Source organism: Patagioenas fasciata, chromosome 18, assembly GCF_037038585.1.
Source record: "Patagioenas fasciata isolate bPatFas1 chromosome 18, bPatFas1.hap1, whole genome shotgun sequence".
Lineage (NCBI taxonomy): Eukaryota > Metazoa > Chordata > Aves > Columbiformes > Columbidae > Patagioenas > Patagioenas fasciata.
This window is the reverse complement of record NC_092537.1, coordinates 7798086-7813845: the sequence shown is the minus strand read 5'-3', so window position 1 is coordinate 7813845 and position 15760 is coordinate 7798086. Positions and strand designations below refer to the sequence as shown.

At 47.0% G+C, this 15760-nt stretch overlaps 1 protein-coding gene across 1 annotated transcript in view; it reads right to left on the bottom strand.

Annotated features, from left to right (window-relative positions):
- The window catches only part of UBE2O (ubiquitin conjugating enzyme E2 O), a 60516-nt gene extending 46381 nt beyond the window's left edge, over window positions 1-14135 (bottom strand). The window contains exon 1 of the mRNA XM_065852172.2: window positions 13744-14135. Coding sequence (XP_065708244.1) covers window positions 13744-14118 — 375 coding nt within the window. The 5' untranslated portion in view covers window positions 14119-14135. The remainder of the gene's footprint in view (window positions 1-13743) is intronic.
- Window positions 14136-15760: the final 1625 nt, after the last annotated feature.

The window sequence follows — 15760 nt, the reverse complement described above, 5'->3', positions numbered from 1 at the left end:
GCCATTTTTAAGCGCTTTGTTTTCAAGTATCAGCCAGAGAAGCATAACCTGGGCGTACAAAACCATTAACTAACTACTGGTCTGGAGTCCAAATGACTAGAGGTAGCAGGACAAGCTGATTTTCCAAAGGCTTCAACCCATGAGGGGCCACCTGCCCAGAGAACTACATAACAAGAAATAACAAATCTCACTGAAAATCCACACAGAAGGGTTTTCAGAGCCCATTGCATGACATCCTTGAGGGCCACTGAACATGATAAGCACACTGTGAACCGATCTCCTCTACTTTTATCAGCATTCAGACCTTGGAGTAACAAAGTTACTTTTCACAATTGCCTAAAAATACAATGAGTGGAACACTTACCTGTTCTAGAAGCAAAGTTTAACCCCAAACTTTTAGGGACACTTAAGTCAACATTTATATTTAAGCTGAAACATAACAAGGGCCTCCCCTACTGTGTACTTGACCAGCAGTAACACAAACCTTCCGTGGCAGAGTCCTGGTAGGAACACACGTCACCTCTGAAACCATCCCCTGCCTGCAAGGGTTGCACTGATGGATGGTTTGTATTGAAGTACTGCAATAATTAGTGAATTATTAATTGAATATAAGACAACCATATCATTCTCCTGTCATAAATCTGTATTTTCAACCCAAGAGAAGAGGCAAATACCACTCTTCTGGGTTAAGTGATTTTAAAGAAACTCCAACTCTCACCACCCTGATTTCTGCACCCATTGGGACGGACCCTCCATCTATATTCTTACCTCACTTAGGTCTTCCATGGACAAAGCATACATGTTGTTCCAGCCCCAAATTCAAAGTTCTCCCTTAGCTTTCAGTCTGGTCAGCAACCTAGGCTGAGATGGCAATGCAAAGATGGGAATTACTATAAATCATTTATCCAGTGGTGTGGGGCATGCTCGTCCATCGGTGGCTTGGGTCTTCTGCCACAGCCGCGTTCCAGAACCCTGTCAGGATTGTAGGGTCACCACAACTGCATCACCAGCACTAAGCCTCCCTGACAGCCACAGCCAGGCAACGCATAGGTAACTTCCACAGGCTTTGGGTGTTGGAGATTTTCACCAACACCTCACTAGCTCACTTAATAAAGCAATGATAACTGCAAAAAGGCACTCAACAGTCAGGTTTCTCATCCAGCAACCTGAAGCCTCTAAGCACCTCAGGGTCAATGGATTTACATGTCACCTTTTGAACAGCAACAGCCCAAAGATCAGAAGGTGGGTTAAAAGTCAAAGCCTATTAATCCAAAAATCCCAGGTCTATTTCATCTGGCAAAGATGATTTCAATACATTAGCTTTCAAAAAGAAAAAATGCCAATGAAGTTTAAAAAGAAGCTGCCGCTCTCATCTCAAGAGTAAGTGATGATCAGTGTAGAGTTTATCATCTCGGAAAACGATAGCGATAAAAGCAAGTAACATTTGCAATTGAATCTTGCTTCTCTTCTACCACACATACCAACCACAGACCCCTCGGCAAAGTTCAAGTAACACTTCAGGTGGAATGGATCAAGAGAAACTGCAATATTCCTCTTGCAGAAAACAGCATCAGAAACCCAGTCCCACAGCAATGCTATAGATATATATTTTGATGGGGAAGCCACCATAGCTTACTCTTTCAGAGGACAGTTATAAAAAGAGAATTGTGAAGATACTTGAACAGTGCATCAAAAAGCATATTGCTAGATGTTACCAACAGTCTGGGCGCTCAAACAATGCTTCTTTTCATAATAATGGGGAAAAAAATCTTGGTGGTGTGCACAGAAGTAGGGAACTGAAAACAGTGTAGTTTCCTAAAAAAAATATAAATTAAAAATCACTGACAGTGGAGGAGTAGGGTGGGATAAAAACAATACAGATCTATCCGTGTGTCATTTTAACTACAGCAGCTTTTGTGAATGGAGCACTGAGATGGCTCAAGAAAACAGAGTTTCAAAACACTCCAAAGAGAAATGCTGATAAACGGCCATCTCACCATTACAACATCTCTTGGCAGGGATGCGCAGCTTTCGATACAGCCGATAAAGACAATTCCTCTCTCTGCACAGAGAGGAGCATTCAGCACATCACCCAGATTTCACCCAAGTGACATTTCAGTAGCACCTGCCCCCAGTTAAAAATCGCTATTTATAGCAAGGTGGGTGTCAAAAAGGGCCATTTCACCCATCACTTGAGGTCTAGGTGCAAATCACAGACTACATGTTGTCATTCATGATTAAAAGCTCTTTCTCTTCCTGGGCTCTAATGGAGATTGCCACTTTGCTCAATCACAGCTCTAATGTAGATCTGCGAACACGCTGAACGTGACAGGTGCCTTCTTTTCCTGAAAGCACATGATAAACCCAGCAGCAATGTCTGGATGAGGCTAAGCTGGCAGTAGCAGCACAAGCTATGCACACAGCAGGTACTAACCTTGCAATGCTCCTACCAGAGCCTCATTTCCACATGGGACCACAATAAACATCCTTTGTTTCATTCTTCTTTAGCACACAGATTCTCCGAACGACTTCATTTCAAACATCCTAAAGGGATTTAGTGGGAAAAAAAATTGCCTTTTTAGCTCCCATACCAGTGTCATTCATTAGCAGGAAAACCTAAAAACCCAGCTCAACAGCACTGTGCAGGTCAGACAGAACACTCCCAGGCTGGCAGGTCGCACTTAACCAACTGAGCATTTTGAGAACATCCAGAGATGTTTTTCTTATGAAACTGCAAAAATGAGAGGGGAAAATGGATGCCCTGGCAGGCAGGCAAAGCATCAGTCAGGTCTGCCAACATCCAGAGCAGGGTAGGGACCACTGGCTTCACAGCAATGAACATGCTATTGCCCTGAATACCTTCACTCCCAGAGAAAAATGCAATAGGAAAAATAAGGGATGTATGGATAAATGGGGAGGGGGAGAAAGGGTCTTTGAGACACCAGAGATCCTGGTATGGGGAGAAAACTAAACCTAATCAAAGGGCACAAACACGTCAGGGCCTCTGAAGTAGCAAAATGGTATAAAAGTGAAAAAAAAACTATGAAGAAAAGCCTGCTACCACAACAAACTTTTGTCTACAGCAGCAGTAAGACACCTGATCCTCTTACAGCACAGCAGGAACCAGCTGAGCTAAGAGCCAAGCTAGCAAATATCTAAGAACTGCAATTTGGTGTCTTTTCTACTGTGCTCAATGGCACACACAGGTTGGACAATGACGCCATGAACGTCATTCTGCATCTAAACCCTGATCTTTTGTTTCGAGCCCTCATTCAAGCGTTGCCAGCACTGCAGATCAGAGGCAGGCAATCCAAACTGAACTGGAGCTAAGTCAGCAGCACCGGCGCGAACAAGCGGCATTTCACAGGATTTCTTAGGCTGCTTTCCAAAACGAGCATCGTGGACTCTGCAGCTCCTGGGGCGTTCGGTTCGCTGCCGTCATCACATCAACACTATTCTTTCAGCACGAAAGAGATGCAGATAGAAGCCACACAGCAGACTAAGATAGCTCATAAACGCTTCTACAAAATGGCTTGCTGGCCAAAACGGTACCAAGCAATCATAAAGATCCAAGTTCTAGAAAGCAAGAGCTCTCCACCCTGAGTTTGCTGCCTTTCCACATGCTCACCATTAGCAGAATAAGGGCACAACGCTCATTTAGAGAAGCAGAAGCACGGAGACAGGAATCTGCCCTACAACCACCACCTTTAAAAGCTGATCTTTTAACTCCATTTCTCACCACTGCTCTCCTGACAGCAAACATTTATCAATGCCAGATTAGAAGAGATTAATTAAGTTATCACACGAGAAAGTTAAGGTTCATGTCAGTCACCACGGGCAGTAAAGAACACTCCATATTAGAGATAGGGTGGGTGATGAGACCCGTCCACCCAACTATGGCCAAGGTGAAATGCAGTTTGTCAAACCCAACGCTTGGGGATCACCATCAGTTTCCAACTATCTACACAACTCCTAAAGGAAAAAAATAGCTTTGGCAGCAGGTGTTCACTTTACAGCAAGCGTGCCAGCTATGAGAGTTCTCAGATAAGAGTATTTTCTCTCCAAAACTGCCCTGCTCACAGGGTTGTACAGATGCTTATCAGGAAGCCTGTCGGAATCTGAAGAGAAAGGAACCTTGTGTGGCACAGACAAAAGAAGCCAAAGCAGCAGTGAGAGAGAGACATAAGGTGTGAATACACATTGTTTGCACCTGAATGGCAATTAAACAGTAGAATACACAGAATTAGTGCAACATACACTTGGGTCACATTCACTATGCTAACATAAGACACAATTCAACTCAACTACTTTAACCATTGTGCAAGAGCAGATAGATTCCAAATGGTAAGCAGTATCTGTGGATGGCAATCTGGTATTAAATTACATTACTGAGAACAGGAAAATAAAAATACAAACACGATTGCGAGGAAGCCGGGAACTCAGGCTGGATGTCTGCCAAAGCTCCAGGTGTCAACACTGGAGAAAAGAAAAACAACCCAAAACACCACACAGAAATATTCCACGAATTAAAGATTTTACACATACATTACAGTGACCACATCAATTACCATATTTGTGATATTTATTTCCTATAAATTGGTCTTTCTCTAAGATCCCCACAAAACAAGAAGTACAAGAGCAGATCACATAATACTCCTGCGAAATACAAAGAGTGCTTGATTTGAGGAGTGTGAAGTTTCCATCTAACACTCTGGCTCAGACAAAAGCAGCTTCAGGAAAGAAACATTAATACAACAAGGCATTCGAGGCTGATCAGGGCAGCCAGAGCCAATTCTGATCAAGCAAGCACGGTGTGAACTGGAGCAGGTGCGGCCAAAGGCTGCAAGAGGAGCAGGGAAAGAGCCTGGGAGTTCCTGCCCCACACATTTTATTACAGTGAGTCACCCTGTACTTAGCACTTTGCTTTATCATTACACAGCAGATTTCATTTGTGAATGAAATGAGACATTTCTGCCATGCGCCAGCACAATCCCCAACACCACACAGAACTAAACCAAGGAAGTTTCTAGGCCGAGAGTCAAAAAGGCAAATAAACCAATTAAGCTACACAGGTCAGATGTTCTGGGTGAAAAGGTAGCTACTGAGCCAGTAACACACTCTGAATCCAACTGTCTAATTTTTACACATAAAGTGAGATCCCAAAGCAGTGAAGGTGGCACAGGAGGATAATAAAAATATCAATTAATGTATTTTAAAAAATCCTGAAGTTTACTCCTAATGTAAGCAGCCAGGAATTCTGGGATTTCCTGTGCAGTGTCACCTTCCCTGCTGTGTAATTCTGCAAGGTGATCTCTTCTTCCTTATATTTTAGGAATATACAGAGGTGCATAGCCTAGGAAGCAACTTGCTTTATCCAGGATACAGCTTGCTTCATCCTGTGAAGTTCACTCCAGTTCAGAAAGCTTCCCCGGCCAGGATAATTCAGGTCTGTGTTCAATCACAAGCTGCATTAAATACACCCCAAGGAGGAACCATTATATACTACTACACCTCCTCGGGAATTGCTTCCTAAGCTGTTTGGAATACACATGAAATATTGGTCAGGCCACCTCTTACAGGAAGCAAATGAATCATTCACACCTGTAGATTTCAAAAACAAAAAAAGGATTAAAAAAACCCAACCAACTCCCTCAAACACAAAAAAACCCACACAAAACAAAAAAAACTAGAAGTTTTGCAGGAAGGATGGAGATTCCTCCCTCTCCCGCCTCCCATTCTCTGCTTTAAACTGCAGCCAATTCACCAAGATGAGCTGTACCGCAGCGTGGAAAACCAGAGCGACTTTTACAACCCATGGCACAAGGACAGAGAACAGGCTTCTGATGTAACTTGCATGTGTTAAGGACAAAACAATAAAAAAAAGAGGTGGCTCATTATGTACCACTTCCAGCCACACAACTGCGTAGTAATTCTAATTTTAGAAAAATGTGGTTATTTTGTCTCAAGACTAATGCTGTTTCAAGGAACTTGGACTCAGATGCCGAACAGAAGCATGAATATTTCTTGCAGTAGTCATGCAAATTATTCACTTGGATTAGACACATAAACCACCTTCCAAGGAAAAAATAACCAACAACTTCCATCTTCAAAACCAGACAGAAGGGCAAAGTCAAAGGATAAATCCACTGTAGGGCCTTGCTAGAAGTCTGATCAATCCTGAACAAAAATATCAAGCTCCAACTGTGTTTCAGCGTAGCTGCTGCCAACAATTTCACCAGGAACAGAGATCTAGGACGTTATTCAATGTATTCGGTCATATATACATATATTTTTGATTCTAGAAACACCGCTATGAACCATGCTAACAGCCTACACCTAGGCTGCACTTCACTGACTACATTTCTTTCTGATCCAAACCCACTAAACTCACACCTCACTAGATCTACACCTAAACTAACTTCTAAAAAAATGCTAGGCTATTCCGTTTAGTTACTCATGTGAGTAAAATCAAATAAAACTTGAGTTCCTCAATAGCAAGAGATACAGTATGCCATCTAGTTTCCAAGCATCCCATTTTACACATATGCCAAATAACCAATGTATTATGGTTTGCGGTGAGAATTATTTGCCCAAGTCTCCAGCTATAACTGCACTGAGGAACTTCAAAGCTTTTTCCACCATCCAGACAGCTCGTGCTCCCCAGCTCTGAGCAGAAAGGGTCAGAGAAGCCACTGAGCATCCACCAAAACCAACAGCTGGCAGCGCGGATGCAGGGCTGTCTTACCCACAGCCACCTGTGGGGGAGAGTTTTTGTCACCTTTCCAACACCCACGGCCAAAGAGGTTTTGTTTCCCCGGCTCTGATGTGGCACTTACAGTAAGTAGCACTTTTCATCTTCAAAGTATCCTTATCAGCAGAGAAGCAGCACCGTTTCTTACAACCAAAATGATTAATACGCAAAATTCTTTTCTTCTCAAAGAAGTTACATCCTTTCAAAAGTAGGTTAAAAAGTAAATCAGTCGTGATGGAACTAATTCCAGCTCTCCCAGTATTAGTGTGTTGCACTAAGCAGAAGCTTCATGATCCACCAATGAATGAAAACTGTACCCAGTTTCTTCAACAGGACTGATGCACCAAGGATTTGCAGCTTTGGACTAAGAAACAGAGCTAAAAAGCCTTCAGCTCCTCAACTTTTCAGCTGGTGACTAAACAGCCCAAGTCACTTGTCAGTCTCCAAACCCCTCTCTCACAAGCAGAAAAACTAACAGCTTTACAGGCAGCAGGAAGGGAAGGGAAGCTTCATGCTTCCAGGACTGCTTGGACTTTATAATATTCAGCAACAACGATTTCCCAGTGTTTTGACTGGGGAAAGTGGTCATGGAAGGCAGGAAAAGAGCACACAGAGCAGGAGGGTAAGAAATCCTGGCTCATCTTTTATTCACATCGAGGCTGCGTTTGATGTGTGCTGAACACAGATCCACATGCGACTTCACAGAACTGCAGCGATCTCATGGTACAAAATGAACGCTGCTTAACGGACCAAGGGCACTGCTACCTAAGTTTCTCTTCAGCTCAAGGGACCATAGCCAGAGGCTGTGAAGTGATACCACTCCAAATGCAAGCCAAGCAGGGTCTCCTTATTCCAAATTTACCCCCAAGATACACAGAGATGCTTTCTATCAAGAACCACACTGCGCCCACATCACACTTAAGGGCACAACGCCGGGCTACACGTGCCTGGGACCAGCCAGAGGATCCTCCACACAATTTGTGCGGCACAGACCAAAAAGAGCAATAAAACTTAAAGGACACCTGTCAACTTGAGACTCAGACACATCTGAAAGAGCTGCAGCTATCGCAGCAGCAATCCCCACCCATGTCCTACTACCAAAACCACGTTTTTCATAGAACTTAATGTTTCTAATCACCCCTTACAATCATTATTGCTCCATCCCCCATAGTCTCCTGCTCCCTTCACAGAAACACTTATTCAGTAACTTAAAAAAAAAAACCCTTACCAATATCTGGCAAAATGAAATCCTCATCCAGTCCCAGAACCTTGCCATCATGAGAAAATTACCTTTGCTGAAGTTTGGTAACTGCAAATTCAAGTTCGCAGAATATTTTAGTCTCAGCCACAAACATGCACACATCTACTTTGCTGCCTCACAGGCAACAGCAAACAGGAAAAAAAAGCCCAAATATCACTATGGAGTCTCCCTACGTTTTTTTATCTCTAGAAGGTGGAGTTCGCATTCTCCTACCTTGCCATAGGTCTAAAGGTCTCGGGAGTGGGACACACCAGCTACACAAGGTAGAGCCTGGACAGAGTTACAGGTAAAGTGCTCCAGGGCACAACATAAAGAAAAAACCCACAAAACACAAGAAACCACACACAAAAAAAACGCAAGCCATCATCTCATAGCTTTGGGAAACTCAGGACTAACAACCCCAAAAGCAAGTGCAAAGATTTCAGATAGAAGTATCAGCTCCCATTTGGGCAAAACCCCAGCACACCAGCGGTAGCAGTACAGTGGAAACAATGAGGCAGGTTTTTCCTAAGTAGCATTTAGGAAGGTGCCATCACCTTCTGAGCCTTTGAAATCCCCCAAGTAATTAAAGAGTCAAACAGTCAAAAGAGAGGAGGCTTTTAGCTTCACAAACACCGATTGTTTCCCAACACAGATACGGAACATTAAAAAGTGTCTTTCCTATGAAGAGAGGAGCCGAGGACAGCTGCCATAAGCAAGCAACACCTTGCTCCAAAAAGCATCTGTCAAAGCTTCTGCCATTTAACTTCAAGGAAAAATCTTCAAGCAAAAAGTAACTTTATACAATTACTTAAAGCTGCTTCTTTGCAGAAGTCTGCACTGGAGTTGCATCACATCAGCAAAATGCCTCACACGGGTATTTCAGAGTCTGCCATGGGCTTTGACTGATCCCTTCTAAAGCTTTTAGCGCACATTAGTTTGTTTGCTAGTCCTAAGTGCATTACTAATTTAGCTTTTCTTTTTTAAGCTATACCAGTGCACTGAAAGTGAGCGCATCACAAACCACTTGCTTGGGAAGAGGTTTCGTCCTTAAAAATAACACTCCTGCCTAGATTTGGAATAGTTATAATTAATTGTTTAGCCCAGGTGGCCACTTGCAATGCCTGCATTGTCAATTCACTCTGCACACTGTACACAAAGCAATTCTCCATACAGTAATAGCGTACACCATTCAGTACTCCTGAGATTTCCATACTTCAAGTTGTGCCACATTTCACTTTTGCAGCAAAACATTAATGATGATCCCCAAGTCTGTATTGCAAGAACCAAGCACATCGCAGTAAAATGGGGAATCGACTCAAGGCTACATCACCTTGCAATGGTTACTCACAGGATGGAAAGGTCACCCATTAAAGTGGTTCTATTTTACACAAAAATTCCAGTAAGCCTATTTTCTTCTCCTGCCTCTAACAGCTGCAAACATCAGGTGGTTTCAAAGAACCCCCTAGGAGACTAACTGAAATGTCAGATGCAAGAAGAGGGTTAGATACAGCTTCCTCACGCAATAAACCCAGTATGAATAGTTTATGGGCATTGAATTTGTGTGCTGCAATAAAACCAGAGCTCTGCACTGCGATCAGCATTTCCTCACGGCTCCCAAAAAGGACCCTGCAAGGCAGAACTTCCCCTCTTCACCCGCTTCAACAGACCCACGCCACACCACCACGCTTCCCAATGGCCAACTCCTGGCCAGGCTTGCAGATGGAAGATTTTAAGGGTCTGTTTTCATGCCTCAATTGCAAATAGTTTTCACAGAGTCACTAGCTAGGACTAACACCTGCAGAGTGCACACCAGTGGGCTGGGATGGCAGCAACAAGGGCTGGGGTGGCTGTAAAGGGAGAGAGGGAAAACAAAAGCCTTCAGTAAAAGGAAATATTTCCTTCACCTATAGTACAAGCACAGAAAGATTGCAACTTAGCAGTTTAGATCACAGCAGTGACTACATGGCAGTATTCAGACAAGAATCAAAATATTCATTAAAATCTTGAAATGATGGGAGTACAATGTCCTCAGGAACTTCTCCTGCAACTTTATATTCACAACTCAATGTTTGAGGTCAAGAAATTTGAGCAGTGAAGGGTGGGAAGGAACAGAAGGGCTGTGTGGGATGAAGCAGAGTCGAATTTATAGGGAGACTTGTGGAGATAACATCAGCTCATTTCCAGCTAACAAATTGATCAGCCCCTGGATTACGTCTGAGGAGTCCTGATAGTTTTAATCCATTCCCAAAACAAAGCTCACATTGAATTGTATTTGGGACCTTACTAAACAAAAGGCTGCTAAAAAAAAATTGCACCTTGATTCCTATAGCAACCCTGGGACCCCAGAGGGTCCCCACCACGTATATCAATCAGCACTGTGTGCGTACCACAGTGTCACCCCAAGTCGCCAGCACAAGCATTCGCTCCCCGAGGCAGGAACTCGGCAGCCAAAGGCCTGAGATAAGGTGCTGAAACACAACACCTGCACTTTCCACTTCCTCCAGCTGCAGCTCCTGCATATCTGCCTTGCACAGGCTTTGTGAAAATTAAAGGTTCCAGAGAGCACTGAGGTTTTCAGGCAGGAGGAAGAAGGGTAGCAGCATTTTAAAGCAGCCTATGAGCCTTACTAATATTGAATATGTTCAGCATTTTTGCAAATGCCCAAAGGCAGCTCAAGTGTACAGCAGGAACGCTAACCTACAGCTGAGAAATCTTGACATTAAAATTCAGCTGGGTCTCAAGTAATCCTGCTAATTTGTTAGAAAAAGCATCAACTGCTGACACCAGTTTGCAGTACTTTCACAGCTCAAGTCACAAATTCCATCTCACATTCAAATGAAGAGATGGTTTTAGCCATAGAATAGGAACTACTCTTCAGGTTTGTTGGGTCAGGCAAGACATAGATGGCAAACATATTTGGGAAGGGAAGCTTTGTGCTTTCAGGATTGCTTGGGCTTTACAATATTCAGCAACAATGACTTCCCAGTGTTTTGACTGGGCAAAGTGGTCATGGAAGGCAGGAAAGGAGCACACAGAGAAAGAGGGTAAGAAATCCTGGCTCATCTTCTATTCACATCATCATCACAATGCTGCTAACGACTATCTAGCCAGGCATCAAAGGCAGGAATGCACTTGGATAAACTACTTTTTCGGTTGGTAGAGCTGATGGGGCTTTGTACCAAATGCTAGCTCTGTCTCAAGAGAAAGTTTCTTTTGCGTGTTAACATCAGCAATTGTGCATTTTGGGTTAAGCAGCAGTCTGCCTACTATTTCCAACAGGAAAGAGCAACAGCAAGTGTGGAACTTCTACAAGCAGCAGCAAAAGTGATCAGCCTACCTATTCCCTAGCTGAAAAAAAGAAGCATTTTAAATCCCTATAGTTTAAAGAAAAGACAGGAAATCTCTAGGATTATAATTGCGTACAGAGAACTGTTTTTGACCTCGCACCAGGAATTGAAGATGCTGTTTCATTACCCTCAAAATTCGCAACAACTTTATTTCTCACCTCCCTCCGTTACAACACTTGCTCTGTCCAGTACATGTGTCAAGGTTCATCGAACTTAAAGGGCTTGACAAACAGGAGACAGAAGCCAGCCTTCTACACAAAAGCGGGATCTTACATATAAACCAGGCAAATGATGGGGCTAGCAAAATCCCTGGCTCCAGGAGTACCTTCACCCTCTATCCACTGCAGAATTAAGGAAAGAAGAGGTAATAAGGTGCAACAAGCGCCCTCTTTAACCCATGGTTCAGCTGTGACCAGGACAGGTTAATATTTTTTAAGTACGTCAAACAAGAATCTCACAGCCAAAGATGCTAGACAGTCAGAGTCACAGCCAAAAGATGTATTTACAGAAAACAGCCAGCAACAGCACCCAAAATTAAAGAAACTTCAGGCCCAGGACGACCATGTGGTGCTGACGGTTTGCACCCCTCCCAGCGTGGACAACGACAAGCATGTCAGGCTTACCTGGCTTGTTCTCACACATTGGTGTAACACATGAAGGGCTGGGTCACCAGAGCTAAAAAACCTGATTATAACCACAAAATTATAAGTCCCACAGCATGTTTTCAATGGTGTCAGATTTGCTTTTAGCAACCCCAAGCTGCAGCGCAGATCATACACAATGCCTCTCAATTTTGTTAGCGGGCGGCTTTTCAAATGGAAAAATCAATATGAAAAGTACACCTTAATTCCTCAAGCACTTAGGAAACTTCTCCCCAGGGTCTGTTACCAGAGAGGTAAAGATGCCTGACCACAGAAAGGAAAGACAGATAGACCATTTATTTACACAAGTATATTTGATTTCTGATCCTTCCCAGCCTAGCTTTTTCTAACACCACAAAGGGTACAGTTACCAAACAGCTAAAATCAGAGCCATCACTTCTGGATTTGGGAATCCAATAACAACTCCTAAGACAGTGTTTACTCACCCAAATCAAGGCAGCTTTGTTTAGATGCTGAAAACCACACTCGACCTGGGACAATTTTTTGTTACAACAGCACACAAAGATTTTATTGGAAGGCTGCAGTGACTGAATCGTGGTTCTTTCGAGAAAGGGTTTTTTTTTTTAAGGTAGAAATACATTGCGTGGTAGTATCTTTTCTGAATACCTGTTTTCATTTTCCTTATCTCCAACTGGTCACGTGTCTAATGACACTACCACCTAAATTTAGCTCATTCTGTTAGCACTTGCAATCCCACCGATGCCTGTAGGACTGCAACACACCTTCCTTCATTCCTCTCGGTCTCCCCTCTCTCCTTCGGCGTACGTGGCCATTTCTGAAATACCAAAGCAGATGCCAACACCAGCAACCTCCCCAGAGCAGCACCCAGACCCACTCTGCTGCAAGGACAGCATCGGCCGCCTGTTTTCAGTGCAACGCCCATTCCTCGCAGGCCCCTTTGTGCTATATTACAGTGCCCCCTCGCTCGCTTTTGTCTCCGTATTGTCAGTCAGTCTGTGCTAAACCCCACGTCAGATGAACTTTGGGAAGTGGGAGTATTCTAACACATACCTGCACCTCGTGGCTCTTCAGGTATAATTAAGAGGCCACAGATTTACATATGCCTCATCATCTGGAGGGGTAAACGCTCACGTAAACAAGGGCAGATCCAAGCCACGGTTACTTGCCACTGAAATCCTTATCTAGCCAAGGTTTCCCTATTCAGCTGTGAACTCCCCTAACACGGGCGATGACGACACCGTCCAATAAAGGCAGAGATACTGGTCCACATCCCCAGAGAGTGAGAGACGTTTGGAGCTGACTGGAACCACCTTCACAGCCAGGCCTTTCCTTAGAGCCATTAAACCCCAGTAGCCACCCAAAGAGCGGAGCTTGCCACCAGTCAAAGGCAGAAGCGACATTTGCACTGGGCTTCCAGGAGCACCACGCAGGAAGGGAAAGGGACACCAACCCCTGCAGGACACGGTCCACCTTCCCCACACTCAGGCTGCTGCAGCAGCAGGCAAGGAGGGGGCAATAGGGGAAAAGGGGCAATAAGCCCCTTCTAGGATGGCTCCAGAGCAGCCGAACGCCCCGGCCCGCGGGACAGTGAGCCGGCCGGCAGCCCCAAAGCCCGCAGGCCGCGCAGGCCCCTGCCCCGGGAGGCCTCCAAGGCGGAGCCCCGGCCTCGCCGCCGGAGCCAGGCCCCCCGTGCGGGGACACACGGCCGCAGAGGCCGAGCCAGGCCGCGGACACCCCCCCTCGGCGGGAGCCGGCGGTGCCCGAGGCCGCCCCGGTTACCTTGGTCTCCTTGACGTGCTGCTTGATCCCCTCCGGGTACCACTGCACCCGCACGTAGCCCCGCCGCAGCGGGCTGGCGCGCCCATCCTCCGCGCCGCCGGCCCCGGGGCCTCCCGACTCGGAGCCTCCCGAGCTGGCGGCGCCGCCGCCGGTGCCGCGTCCCCCGCCGCCCTCCTCCTCCTCGGAGTCCGAGTCCTCGCCGTGGATCAGGCGCACCAGGCCGAACCGCACCGAGCCGCGGTAGCGGCCCGACACCAAGTCGTGGGAGAAGAGGAGGCGCTGCGAACCGCCCGGCGGGGCCGGCAGGGGCAGGGCGGCGGGGGGGGCCGGGGCGGCGGGGGGAGCCGGGGCCGGCTCAGCGGGCTGGTCCGCCATGGCGCCGGGAGAGCGGGAGAGCGCGCGGCCGCGGCGCAGCCTGGGGGAGGGGCGCTGCGGGCCGCGCGCAAGTAACGGCCCGGGGGCGGGGCTCGGCGGGGGCACGCCCACCTCGGGGACACGCCCACCGGGAGGGACGGGCGGGACGTGGCGGGTACGGGGCGGGGCTGTGGGGCGGGTGCACCGCATCGTCCCGGGGTCACCGCTTATGGGGGGCTGCATTGCATCATCCCCGGGGTCCACGGTTATGGGGGGCTGCACCGCATCGACCCAGGACACCCGGTTATAGGGGCCTGCACCGCATCGTCCCGGGATCACCATCTGGAATATTGTGTCCGGTTCTGGGCCCTCAGTTCCAGAAGGACAGGGAACTGCTGGAGAGAGTCCAGCGCAGGGCAACAAAGATGTTGAAGGGAGCGGAGCATCTCCCGTGTGAGGAAAGGCTGAGGGAGCTGAGGCTCTGGAGCTGGAGAAGAGGAGACGGAGGGGTCACCTCATTCATGGTTATCAGTATGTAAAGGGTGCATGTCACGAGGATGGAGCCAGGCTCTTCTCGGTGACAACCAGTGATAGGACAAAGGGCAATGGGTACAAACTGGAGCATAGGAGGTTCCACTTAAATATGAGCAGAAACTTCTTCTCAGTGAGGGTGGCAGAGCCTGGCCTAGGCTGCCCAGGGAGGTTGTGGAGTCTCCTTCTCTGCAGACATTCAAACCCGCCTGGACACCTTCCTGTGGAACCTCAGCTGGGTGTTCCTGCTCCGGCGGGGGGATTGCACTGGATGAGCTTTTGGGGTCCCTTCCAATCCCTGACATTCTGTGATTCTATGATTATGGGGGGCTGCATTGCATCATCCCCAGGATCCCTGGTTATGGGGGGCTGCACCACACTGGACCAGGATGCCGGGCGTGAGGCTGCACTGCATCATCTTCAGGATCACTGATTACGGGGGGCTGTACGGCATCGTCCCAGGATCCCCGCACGTGGGACTGCACCACATCATCCCGCAATCCCAAGTTATGCGGCTGCACTGCATCATCCTGGGATGCCTGGGCATGGAGGGCTGCACTGCATCATCCCGGGATCCTCAGTTATGGGGCTACACTGCATCATCCTGGGATCACCCATTATGGGGGGCTGCATTCTATCATCCAGGAGTCCCTGGTCTTGAGGGGCTGCAATGTATCATCCCTAGGGCCCCCAGGCGTGGGAGGGCTGCACTGCATCATCTTGGGATCTCAGACTCTTGGTCATTAGTAGAGCAGAGAAGTCCCCAGCTCCAGTGCGCATCTTGAGCAGCTGATGGATCTCACCCCATAAGTGTGTGCACCTCTACTATGAAAACCTCAATATTGCAACCCCGATACAGGTGTCTGCACGGGGAAGGGACACAGAGCCCACCCTCTGCCCCTCATGCTCACTTGGGGCATCCCTGTCCTGCTGGAGATGGCCACCCTGGGCACGGGGTGGGGCCACCCTGGCACTGGGTGCTGCCCTTTGCTGGGACGTGCCCCTCAGCTGACAGCAAAGCCTGGTCTTGCTTTTTATGGCTACTAGAAGCCCCCATTGGGGTATGCCAATCAGCCAAATATTTGGCTTCATTGACTCTAAGGTGGTTTTTTTTTCCTCTCCATCTGCAGGG